This window comes from Vanellus vanellus, assembly GCF_965231255.1.
Source record: "Vanellus vanellus genome assembly, chromosome: 17".
NCBI classification, from domain to species: Eukaryota; Metazoa; Chordata; class Aves; order Charadriiformes; family Charadriidae; genus Vanellus; species Vanellus vanellus.
In genome coordinates this window covers 15,129,767-15,141,812 of record NC_138922.1, presented here as the reverse complement: position 1 = coordinate 15,141,812, position 12,046 = coordinate 15,129,767, and the positions used below count along the sequence as shown (strand labels likewise).

General features: G+C 51.4%; 1 protein-coding gene across 1 annotated transcript; it reads left to right on the top strand.

Annotated features, from left to right (window-relative positions):
- Positions 1-74: 74 nt before the first annotated feature.
- On the top strand, positions 75-11,531 carry PCYT2 (phosphate cytidylyltransferase 2, ethanolamine). Its single transcript, XM_082492036.1, has 13 exons — positions 75-132; positions 532-620; positions 1,754-1,915; positions 3,794-3,860; positions 4,357-4,441; positions 5,511-5,555; positions 6,942-7,080; positions 7,719-7,801; positions 7,955-8,032; positions 8,662-8,727; positions 8,966-9,031; positions 9,502-9,590; positions 10,285-11,531. The coding sequence occupies exons 2-13, from the start codon at positions 539-541 to the stop codon at positions 10,373-10,375; spliced, it is 1,053 nt and encodes a 350-aa protein (XP_082348162.1). The 5' UTR covers positions 75-132; positions 532-538; the 3' UTR covers positions 10,376-11,531.
- Positions 11,532-12,046: the final 515 nt, after the last annotated feature.

The following is a 12,046-nucleotide window of genomic DNA, read 5'->3' as shown; positions in this document are numbered from 1 at the left end:
GCTGCGGGCGGGCGGCGCCGCCGGTGACAGCGCGGCCATGCTGCGCAACGGGGCGGCGGCGGGCGGCGGCGGGGGCCCGGCGGCGGGTGGCGCGGCGGCGCAGCGGCCGGTGCGCGTCTGGTGCGACGGATGGTGAGTGGGGCGGCGGCGGAATAAACCGTGTTGGCAGCGCTGGTGCCTCCGGCTCCTCTGTGACCGCGGCGCCGCCGGGCCCCGCGGGGCAGCGGGTCCCTCCCTGCCGAGCTGCCGCGCAGCCCTGGCGCAGGACGACGCCGGGCCGGGCTCCCCGATCCCCGGTTCGCCGGAGAGGCCGTCCCGGGCGCCCGGGGCTGCAGTCGGCCGGGGCGGGTTATGGCGGCCGGAGGGAGCGGTGCCGCCTCCCCCGGCGGCGGCTGTCGGCGCGCCGCGGCAGAGGGACGTTAAACCGTGGAGCCCCGGGGAGGTGTCCCGGCCGGGCTGCGACCGTCGCCTCCCGCGGTGCCCGGCAGAGCGCACCCTGTGCCCGGACTGAAGGCGCCGTTGTCTTTCTAGCTATGACATGGTGCACTATGGCCACTCGAACCAGCTGCGCCAGGCTCGGGCCATGGGAGACTATCTGATTGTTGGCGTCCACACGGATGGTAAGAAGTTTTCTCAGCTTTTAACCTCGTGCTGCCTCTAGAATGGCCCGGCAACGCTAACCCTGAGAGAACCAAGCTCTCCTGGTGCAAAGCAGGCTCCTTCCTGCCTCTCATGGAGCAGCAGCCTCCAAAGTGTGTCTTCCCTGGGTGAGGGGGTGCAGTTACCCCTTCCCCTCCTCTGGAGCGAGGGTTGGGTACTTCAGAGCTTGCAGGCTGCATTTGAGGGGCCATCTGTCTTCTGTGCTGTAACAACAATTGAAACAGTTGAAAATCAGTCTGGTTTGGTGGTGCAAACTGCAGAACTGATACTTCAAAACAAAATACTGTGTGGAGAAAACTCATTTCAAGCCTATAGGGTCATGGAATGGTTCGGGTGGGAAGGGACCTCAAAGACCATCTAGTTCCAACCCCCCTGCCCTGGGCAGGGGCACCTCCCACCAGCCCAGGTTGCTCCAAGCCCCGTCCAACCTGGCCTTGAACACCTCCAGGGATGCAGCAGTTACAGCTCCTTGGGGCAACCTGGGCTGGTGCCTTGCCACCCTCAGGGTAAAGAATTTCTTCCTGATGCCTCACCTAAATGTGCTCTCTCGGTGTCAGACTGTTCCCCCTCATCCTATGGCTCCCCTTCCTGATCAAGAGTCCCTCCCCAGCTTTCCTGGAGCCCCTTTAGGGACTGGAAGGGGCTATAAGGTCTTCTCAGAGCCTGAGGGTTAAGTGCTAGGAACTGGTTCTTACATATGAAGATGGATTTTAAATTGGTTTATGGATGCATATTTTCTAGCATGAACTGAGTGTAGCATGAAGCCATTGTTTAAAGGGGGAACTTCTCCTTGGGGGCTGCCAGGAGGCCCAGGTAGTCTCCCCAGTAGGAAGCCTCTGGGTACAGGGAGGCACTGAGACCTTTTGCTTTCTGAATGAATTCCAGGGCCCTTGTTATCCACTTAGGAAATGCAACTGAATTAAAATCTTTTCAGATCTAGCAGGGGTTTCCTTCTCTACCACAAACCAGTTCTGAGCTGAGTTTAGGCCTGCAGTGAAGTTCACCTACCCATGAAATGGCTGAGGCTCCTGTAGGTGATGTCTTCATAGCTGTAGTACATGCTTCTAACCGGGTTTTTCTGTTTCTTGCTCAGAGGAGATTGCCAAGCACAAGGGCCCCCCTGTCTTTACACAGGAGGAGAGGTACAAAATGGTGCAAGCCATCAAGTGGGTGGATGAGATTGCTCCAGGAGCTCCCTATGTCACCACACTGGAAACCCTGGACAAATATAACTGTGACTTCTGTGTGCACGGTGGTGAGTGGTATTCTGAGGCGACAGCTGTATTAACGCAGGCCCTCCGGGGCTTGCGTGCTTTTCATTTCCCTGCTGCAAACCCAGGAATGTTCTGGCCAGCACTGGCCATCAGCAGGTACCTCGCGTGCAGACGTCTGCCTCACCAACACCTGTGCTGGGCAGGACAGTCGCTCCTGTTCTGGTATTCTGGAGACACATGTCTGTGTGCTCGGCACCCTGCTGGCCAGATCCCTTGGTTTAAGCATCCCTTACACTTACAAAGGTGAAACATGTTGTCTGACAATTGTCCTGAGGTTGCCCTTAGCACAAGCAGAAGTTTGTGCATAGGGAAAAGTAATTTACAAAACTTTTTATGTGAAAAACGCTGTTAAAAAGGTAAGTGTTCAGAAGTACAGTCATGTTTATATCTGCTTATCCTGGGATGAGATCAGATCTGAAAAGCTTCTCTCTCTTTATCCAGATGATAAGCTGTTCAAAGGCTTAGCTGACCCTGTGGTCAGAGACCTAGTTCTTACTATGAACACTTTTCAGTTTACAGTCACTGAAGAGAACCAGTGTTCTGAGGAAACATTCTTGCTTTTGTACTCTGTCCCTTCCTGGGACAGCTTCTCATGTTCGTTCAGCCTCAGCCCCTCCTCCCTACCCCTCTGAAGGTATTTTGTTCCTTTAATCAGAAGTACTCTTTGTACTCATTTCACATATCCTTCCTTCTCTGATCCCTCCTATCGATGAGCCAAGTATCTAATTAAATGTGAAGAAATCATTAATCTTCGATAAGATAGATATGCTTTTTCACGTGGACAGGGTGATTATCGAACTCATTGTTAACTTAATTGCCTGCCCTGAACATGTCTGGGGCACGTGACCCTTTACTAGACTTGGTGAGGGATTATGGCAACAGAGAAGCACTCGTGGCCTTTGCTCCAGTTTCCCTGTGTTTATCCCCTCTGCCAAATCATTCAGTACTTCTACCTGAATAATACCCTTGCATGCTGCACTTTTGTCAGGCTGCGTTTGTGCAAAAGATAAGTTTTGAAATAGCTGAGCTTAACTGGGGAGGTGACGGACAGCAAACCGGCTTTCTGCCTCTCTCCTGGTGCACAGAGCTGCACCTGTAGCATGTTCTCCTCTCCTGTCCCGGTGCCCTCAGGTGGGGGTGTGGGTTTGAGAACTGCTCGGCCTCCCTGAGCCCAACTGTGTGAGACACAGCGCTCCTGAGCGCCAACGCCGGCACTGTAAACTGGCTGTTCTGCCAGATGAAAGCCGGCTTAGGTTTTCACTTGTGACAATTTTACGGTGTCACTAAAAGTAGGTGAGAAGTGTTTTTATAGGTAGAGTTAGGAACCATGCCAAAGCAGAACCGGAATTAACTCTGTAGGAGGGTAGCTTCGTGTCACTGTAGAAGTGCCATTACTGAGGGGAACAACTGGCTGCTGGAGGACTGTTTAATTGACTGAAAAAGTTGTATCATGAACCAACCAGCTAAAACCAGTACTAAAAGAAGTTAAGGTGCTTTTTAATACTGAGACCGATGGTAGCTGTTTACTGTCATTCTGACAATAATTCAGTCGTGCTTGCTGCTTGATTCACTGCAAGGGCAGCTGGCTCAGACTTTCTGGACTATCTAAAAAACACTGGACCGGGTGGTTAATGGTGTTTCGCATCCAGGAATACGCTTATCTCCACAGATAGGGTAGTCTTGCAAGCCCCTGACCTTTCCATGGGACACAGGATGGATCCCATATGTGTGCACAGGGATTCCGATTGCAGGAGTTCTACTCTGGCTGAAGTGCTGGACCTGTTCAGCTACTACTGTCATTCTAAACCAGCTCTTGTGCAGGTTTGGAGTGCAGTTCTGAGGCTTTTCTCTCTCTGCAGATGACATCACCTTAACGATAGATGGCAAGGATACCTATGAGGAGGTGAAGACAGCGGGGCGATACAGGTAACCCATTGCTGTTTACCTTCGTATCCTCTCTTGGGCAGAGTTTTCTGTGAGTTCATGCCCTGAAGGGAAGTCAGGTGAAACACAGCTCTCTTCAGGTCAGGCTTTAATTTTGCTATAACGTGTGTCAGAGCCTGAGTTGCTTTGACCATTTTGGCTTCCAGGAAGTGTCGCAGACTAGCAACTGACTGGCAGGGGCTTCCCGTTCCTGGCAGATGCTAGTTCTGGTCTTGAAGCCTCACGGGGAGTTAGCTCTGTTGGGAAGTCTGTGCAAGTTTTCCTCATATGAGCAGTTGCTGTGGTGTGAAGATGCAGAGGCTCAGCAAATTAACACTGTACTTTATATCAAGAGCAGGCAGAAGGAAGACTTTCTCAGGACCGTCCCTCCTGGTTTGTATTTATCAGGTGTCACAGGTGTTCCTGTGGTAATGGTGGGAAGAGAAAGAGGCGTATGCTCCAGTGGCTTCTGCTTCATCCTCTGCTTGTCTCCCTGCAGGGAATGCAAACGCACCCAAGGTGTGTCCACTACCGACCTCGTTGGCCGCATGCTGCTCATGACTAAGGCTCACCACAGCAACATAGTGAGTCAGAGGGCTTTGGGTGGGACTTTGGAGTCTGGGGCATATGCCAGCTCTTTCCTTTTGCTGTCCCAAATGGCAGTAGAGCTCCTGGGTCTGGCTCCTGGGCACACAGAGAACTGGCAAGCTGATTATGGGCAGTGGCAGCAAAACAACCTGCTTATGTTTGCTTAAGCCTGTCTGAGATCACAGTGCGATCTCAGCCTGTGCTGCTTAGGAAAGGTGTGGGGGGATAACAGCTTCGATCCCTCGTGGTTGTTGTGGGCTTTAGGAATGTTATGGGAGCTACAGGCTAGCCTATGGCCTCTCTGAGGGTGAAACTACGTCATGCAGCCACATTGATCTATCGGCCCAGTGCTGCCAGAATTGGAAAGTCCTCTTCCTTTCCACTGAGCTGCCTGCTTCTGTCTTCTGCTGTCTCTAGCCTAATCAGACCTTTCTTGAGTCTCCTCAGCTCACTACCTGGTAGACAGCTAACCTAACCAAGGGAAAATAAAGGAATTAGTTTTATGTTGGTTAATGAGTTGAATTGATTTGGTAAACGAGCAATCCAGTGAATGGAATCACCTAGATAACAGCAGGGACAAGACAAGGGACGGACAAGAGAATCCAGGGGTGGAGGGAGAGCTTTTAGTGTGCTGAGCTGTAAGACTGGCTTAGCCATAATATGTAAGTTCACACCAAGACCTGGCACAGTGCTACTATCTGTCTACAGAGATCTGAGCCTGTCTCTAGTGGAGTGTCTTCGGAAGAAGGAAGGATGCTGTCCTGTTAGGGGCTTGAGTAGTTGAGGCAGGATGTAGGTGTGCAACGCTATCAGGTCTGCAGGTTGGGTAAGAACCACTGTCACTGTGTTGTACCAGGCTGGGATCAGATAAGGACATTTCATCTGGCTCATGCTGGGACACGGCTCTGGTTTAGATATTAACTAGTTTGTCAGCGTTTGGTGCCAGGGATCAATAGTGTGCAGTCTGAGCCTGGACTTCCTGGCACTTCTTCCCCACACAAGCATGTTCTTGGTTGGATGAGCTATATGAGTGCTTAAATATTTTGACTCTTTATCTCCCTTCAGGATGAGGACCTAGACTATCGGAAGCACACTGACAACTTTGGGAAGGTAATGTGAGTTCTGGCAGTGGACGTCTGGTTGTTGTCCTGTCTGAGAAGGATTCCAAATGTGCTTTCTGGCCTGTGTTGCAGGCTTGTTCCCCCCCCCCCCCCCCCCCCCCCCCCCATTCAGTAGCAACCTCAGTGAATGTCTGCTGTCCCGTAAAGTAGCTACTGTAGTCAGTGAAATAGGCAGGTGGGGCCGCACAGGTCCAGCAAGCGAACCGTACGTCAGCGATGCCAAAGAGCTGCTGCACCCATTGCACCTTTGCCGGTTTTCTGGCTTGCTCGTACATTCTTTATCGCCGCTTCCTTTGGGACCCAAGTGCCCACAGTTCCAGCCTAGGGACAGCCTCTGCGGATGCTCCTTCTAGTGCTCATGTTTTTAAAGGTGTTGCGTTAGGTCTGGGCAGTGTTTACGTAGCAGGCACGTAGCTAGCACACCGTACTGCAGAACTCGCATGCCTGGTCTTCAAGTATCAGAGCAGTCCTCCTGGGGTGCTCTGCTGTTGTACCCAGCTCACGTCTTGGGCTGCCTTTAAAGAGCTATCAGCATGTTTTTTCCCTGGGTGTTGGATTGTCCCCGATTAAAAAGCACCTGGACCTAAGGCTTGAGTAAGTATTTTTTTACTCACAGGGGGTTTGCTGACCAGGCTGAATCTTCCTCTTTGTTCTCCACCATGTTGGGGTTTTTGAGCAGCCTTTAGGGGATCTGTTGTTCCAGCATGGCTGTGTCCTGGTGTGTGGATTTGGGGAGAATATCTGGGCAGCAGGTCCCTGCATGACCCCTGTCAGCTGAGCCCCTTCTGCCTGCCGCCGTGGAATGGCTTGCTGAGTTGTCTTTGTTCTTTCGAGTCTTGTGGAGCCGTTTGCTTTAGGGGAGCGAAGCAGAGGTCGGTGCAGGTGACTCGGTGGCTGTTTCCAAAACTGCCACATGGCGGGGATAAAGCTCCGTCTTCGGTTTCACGGGCGCTGGGATCCGGCCCTTGCTGGAGCTGCGGGTGATGCCCTCCCAGCCCGGCCGGGGAGTGTGTAGGCTGCCTTCGGGCTTGAGAAGAGCCTGGGTGGGTCGTGTGTTGTCTCCATTAGTAAGGCTTGCCTCTTCTGGAAATCCAAAACTGCCCTGTTGCCTTCCTCCTTCCTGAGCTGTCTTCTTGGTGTCTCCTTAGCTGGCTGTTGAGGGGACAATTTAGACTGTGTTTGGTAGAGCAAAAAGGGATTTTGTGAGATCGCATAAATATTTGGTGTCAGGAATGTAGAAAGTCCAAGCTGCGAAGAGCTGTGATACTTGCTAGCAAATTAAGGCCAGCAAATGCCTGCAGCTGCATTCTGTGTGTTGTCCAAACCCCCTTCCTGGACCCTGAAAAGGAAACCTGTGGGCTGTGTGTTTTCCCAGGGGCCAAAAGGTCACAGTCCCTGGACTGGCGTCTCGCAGTTCCTACAGACATCTCAGAAGATCATCCAGTTTGCATCAGGGAAGGAACCACAGCCAGGAGACACTATCATATACGTGGCCGGAGCCTTCGACCTCTTCCGTATCCTTGACTCTGTTTTGTCAAGAAAGTAGCATTGGTCTTTTTATTCAATGTTCTCACATTTTGAGGCACCAGACTAGGATATTTACCCCTCTTTTTTTTTTTCTTTCCTCCTGTAGGTGTGCATGTGAGGGAGGAGTCAGGAGTTCTTGCTGGCAGTTTCTTAGTCACAGGACACTAAGAAAGGAGCTGCAGCTCCTCTCTAGAGAGATATGTGGCTGTTGGAGGATTTCAGGAAGGCAGTTGGATACTCTCCACGCTCTAGTGATCACACTCTAGTCCCTCTTGAGGACTGGCTGTCATAGACCAAGTGACTGCACAGGGCATCTGGAGCAGATGCTTCATCCCTGAGAAGGTCTTTGGGGCATTGTGCCAGAACACCTGAAACAGATAGAGATTCTGGACAGAGGCAAAGTTGAGTCCGTGCAAGGTGGAGCTGAAAAGATGTCTGGCTTTTGCCCAGAACCTGTGGAGTCTGAGGAGGAAGGAGGCAATTGTTCTTAGGATACAGACAACAAGTAATGCGAAAATAAAATCCTTGGGATTCCTGTCTCCCACTGTGTTTTTTCAGTGCATCTGTTTCTGTCTTCCTTTCCCTGTTTTCCATGTTAGCTTCAATTCCTTAAACAGGTCTACAGATATTGGGCATGTAGATTTCCTGGAGAGGGTTCACCAGCTGGCAGAGAAACCCTACATCATTGCTGGGCTGCACTTTGATCAGGTGTGTATATCGTGTTGCCCAAAGGCAGAGCAGCTTGGCGCATGTTCTTTTCTGGCATGTATTGGCCAACACATGATTTTCACATTGGGAGAAAGTGAGAGCGAAAGGGGTTGCTTTGTCTCTCTTCTAATTGTGCCTGGTGCTTTGCCTTAGGAAGTGAATCGCTACAAAGGGAAGAACTATCCCATCATGAACATCCATGAGAGAACACTCAGTGTCTTGGCCTGTAGGGTAAGTGCCTGTAGGATAGGTGCTTCTGTGCTGCTCCAGAAATTGCCTGGAGCTGGGGGATGTTCATCTGTAGCCAACAATGTTGCACGAGTTCTTGGTGTGCACTGAGAAGGCAAAGACAAAACTGATCACTTTAGGCTGCCAGAGGTGCTGGTGTGCTCTCAGAAGGAATCACAAGGCCTCTCTGTCGTCCTGGCCAACCTGAGCTATTGAGCCTGCCCACCTCTGCTCCACCGGCAGTGAAAAGGCAGGATGCCTTGTGAAGTGCTGCTCTGCTCTAGAGCTGTGTTCTTGTAGAAAACTCTTTGCTTCCTGCAGCAGGGGAGAAATTTCCTGGGAAGGAAATGTGGGGAAACATGTGCCCTGAGCAATTAACTTTTGGATTTGCTATATACACAGTACCAGAAAGCATATTGCTTAGTGGGACAACAAGATGTTTTGTGACAAGCAGTGGCTGCTAAACCCACTTTCCTGTTCCTTTATTTGAGTTTCTAACTCTATAATCAGATGACCTGCTCAAGTCTGTTTAGGAAGCAGGCTGACCTCTGTTTTGGTGTTTGTGTGGTTTTTGGTTTTTGTTTTTTTTTTTTTTTTTTAAATCTGGACTCTTTACCTGGTTTCTTTTCTAGTATGTCTCAGAAGTGGTGATTGGAGCCCCCTACGCTGTCACTGCTGATCTGCTGGACCACTTCAGGGTGAGAGTCTTTGTGTATAGATGTCCATGAAAGTGTTGAGTGTGATGTGCCTGGGGAGCTGAAGTGGGGCAGGAAGACACAGGAGAGAGATGATCCTGCTCGGCGGGGTTACGGGCAGCTCCAGATGTGCTTCCAAGCCTGGTACAAGAAGGGTGGCTTTGCTGATCTCCAGGCTGTGCTGCAGGGAAAGTCCTTGTCGTCTTTTGGATCTTGTCAGTGACTTTGTGTCCCTCTCCAGGTAACACTTGTGTGTCATGGGATGACTGAGGTGGTGCCAGACAAGGATGGTTCTGATCCATATGAGGTAAGCTACTGGTTGCTGTTGTCTGTGCTGCTTTGTCAGCATTTGATAGATGCAGCATGGCTTTGTTCATGTTCCTGAGCCGAGAATTTGTATTGCAGAGGATGCTACCCAAGCAAGTCCTTAGCAGGTGACTCTGTTTTTCATCCATCCCCTGAGGGTACCTGCTTGGAGCAGAGCCTGTAAATCATTCAAACAGCTCCATTCTTTTATTCACTGTTCTGTTTTGCCTGTTTCTGATGTCTTCATAGCAGAATGAGAAATCCTGTAATATTTGCTCTATGCCAGTCCTGGGCACGTGAAGCATTGCTTTCAGCAGTTATTTATTCTGCCTCCTAGGAGATTGTTTTGTGTCATGCCTGGCTGGGTGCCCACAGGACCTGCAGTGACTTCTGCTCAGCTTTCACTACTGAGCTGTGCACCCAGAGGTCCTGTGTGTTTTTCACAGCTGAGTCTGGTGTGTTTGTTCACAGGAACCGAAGAGACGCGGCATTTTCCAGCTGGTGGACAGCGGCAGCAATCTCACCACAGATTTAATTGTGCAAAGAATCATCAAAAACAGGTTAGCTTTCTTCATCTCCCAGTTCTGTCTCATGCTGTTCTGTCCAGCTTGTCTGAGTACTAATTAATTAATGGAATCAAACAGGAAGAGAAGGGGTTAACTAAAGGCACAGAATCAGTGAACTGGTCCTTCATCTGCCATAGCTTGGGCAGGCTGCTTAAATGTGGATGTACCGGACTGTACAGGAAAAGGAACAGCTAAACTCTACTGTGTCAGAATGTGCTTCACAGCATGTTTTATTATATTTCCTCCTCCTCTATTAGTGATAGAATTTCCTTGCTGTATTCCTGGGGCTTTAGCATGTTGCTTCTTCCAGAGTTTGCTCTTTTAGGCCTGAGCCCTTTCCTTCAGTGACTTTGGCTTAGGTCAGTGGTAAATTTGATTTTGGTATTACGGCACTAAGTGGTCTGTCCCAGGACAGACCAAGCATGGAATAGCAGCATCTTCTGCAGAGGGAGAAATAAGTAGTGTTTGGCCAGTGTGGGAGCCTAGGACTTTGGAGTGGTAGTAACCCTCATGGGAAGCTCTGGGTGCTGTCTCTCCAAGAGGAGTCTGGGGGTTACTGGTGAGGCTTCTGAAGTACACTCAGAACAAAACCGTGTAGGAGAAGGCAGTGCTCCCCTGCTCGAGGTGCTTTTAATCTACTAGAAATATGGATGGATGAGAATCTCATGGCATTTTGTGATTGATGCAGGCTGGAGTTTGAAGCTAGGAACCAGAAGAAGGAAGCCAAAGAGCTGGCTGTGTTGGAGGCCATGAAGAGACTGGAAGAGGAGAAGCACTAGGCCAGCAGAGAGCCGATGCGTGGGTCGCAGAGCGCTGCAGCCTCACCCTCTTGAGGAGCAGACAGCTCTTCGAGAGGGGACCCCAGAATGGGGACACCGCTGTCAGCACATAGGATGTGCTGTCCTACCCTCTTCTGTCCTAGCTCCTCCTGCACTAATTATGCAGACACAGCGAGTCGGGATCCCGCTGCCTAGCTTTTTCTCCGTTAATCAGCCCCCGTCCCCTTTCCCAGGAGGAGATTTGACAAAAGAAAAAAAAATTGTTTTAATTATAACTAATGTTTTAACATGTTGATGTGCTTTTACCTTCTGCCATTTCTGGCTTTTAGTAGGAGGAAAACGGAGCAGCTGCCCAGGCCCCCTCTGCCCCTCCAGGTCTGAGGTCTGTGTTCCAGAGCAGCCCTTCGGGCAGTGGAGGGGGTGGCCAGATAGAGTGCTGAGAATGGCCTCCCTGGGGAAGGGATAGCGCACCCGCAGTTCCTCCTCTGAGCTTTCGGTTGGGGACGCTGGGCCATCGGTGTGCTGACAGGCACTGTGCTCTGGGGTTCGCCAAGCCACCTCATCTCAACTGCTGCCTCTGCACAAGTACCAGACCCAGAGCTGCTGCAGGTTGAGTTGGATAAAGCCTCTCTCCGCTGTGACTGGTGCCGGTGCATTGTTTGCTGCCCCAGTAACAGGCAGCAGCTGCTGAGAGGGGTGGGTGGCACAGGGACCCTCGCTTCTGTGATGTCCCTGGTGGGTTTGAGGGGTCTCTCCGCACGAGGTGCGGGAACACTGGGGGCTTTTGCCAAAGGCTTTTTCTGTCGTGAGGCAGCAGGACCCAGTGCTGCGTGTAGACCATGTCCTGAGCCCTGCTTGCTGCTGCTGCTGGAGTCCACCTTGTGCCCAGCAGGTTACCAAAGGGAGGGACCTTGTCAGTTGAAATGTTGAGGCTGTTCTCTTGGGGCTGACATGCAGTGTGGCCCTGCAGGGGGTGTGGGGCCTGAGGAGGACGGGTGCTGGGCTGAGCCCCTCTCTGCCTCTTACATTCCAGGGTGCTGTGGTGGGTGTCCTGGGCCGCTCCCTGCGCTGTGCTGGACGGTCCTTCCACGCCGGTTCTGTTGTCCTCTCTGTTGTAAACCTTTGTCGCTGATCATTAATAAAATGTTGAAGAGTTGTGTGTTGGTCTCTCTGGGGCTCGAGCCCAGGTAGTGGAAAGGGGCCTGTCCCTGCCTGGAGACTCTTCTACTGGCTCTTCTCCCTGGATCTCTGGTGGCAGCCAGGGAGAGGCTGCTGTGGCCCAAGAATGAGCTTGTTGCCCTTGGGCAGCTCAAATAGAGCTCTGGGATGCATTTTGGTTGGTCTGGTGCAGGGGTCAGGGATCACTCTGGCTAGAAGCCGTTTGTTTCCAGTGCGGGAGGATGTTTTTGCTGAATTCACTAGAAAATTGAACTAGACTGCTTGAGGGCGTCTTGTCTTTGCTGTCTTCTGGGGTTTTATGGTTTCTGCACTCTTAAAATTGCAGCAGAATTTGAACTGGAAAGGTCAGTGTCTCAGCAGTTCTGTGGGCTCATAACCATGGTGGGTAGGGAGGGAGGAGGTGACCTGAAATTCATCTGCTGATGAGTTGGTGTATCGCAATGCCAAAGCAGTGTCTGCGAGCAGCCGCAGTGGGGACAGATCAGCCATGGA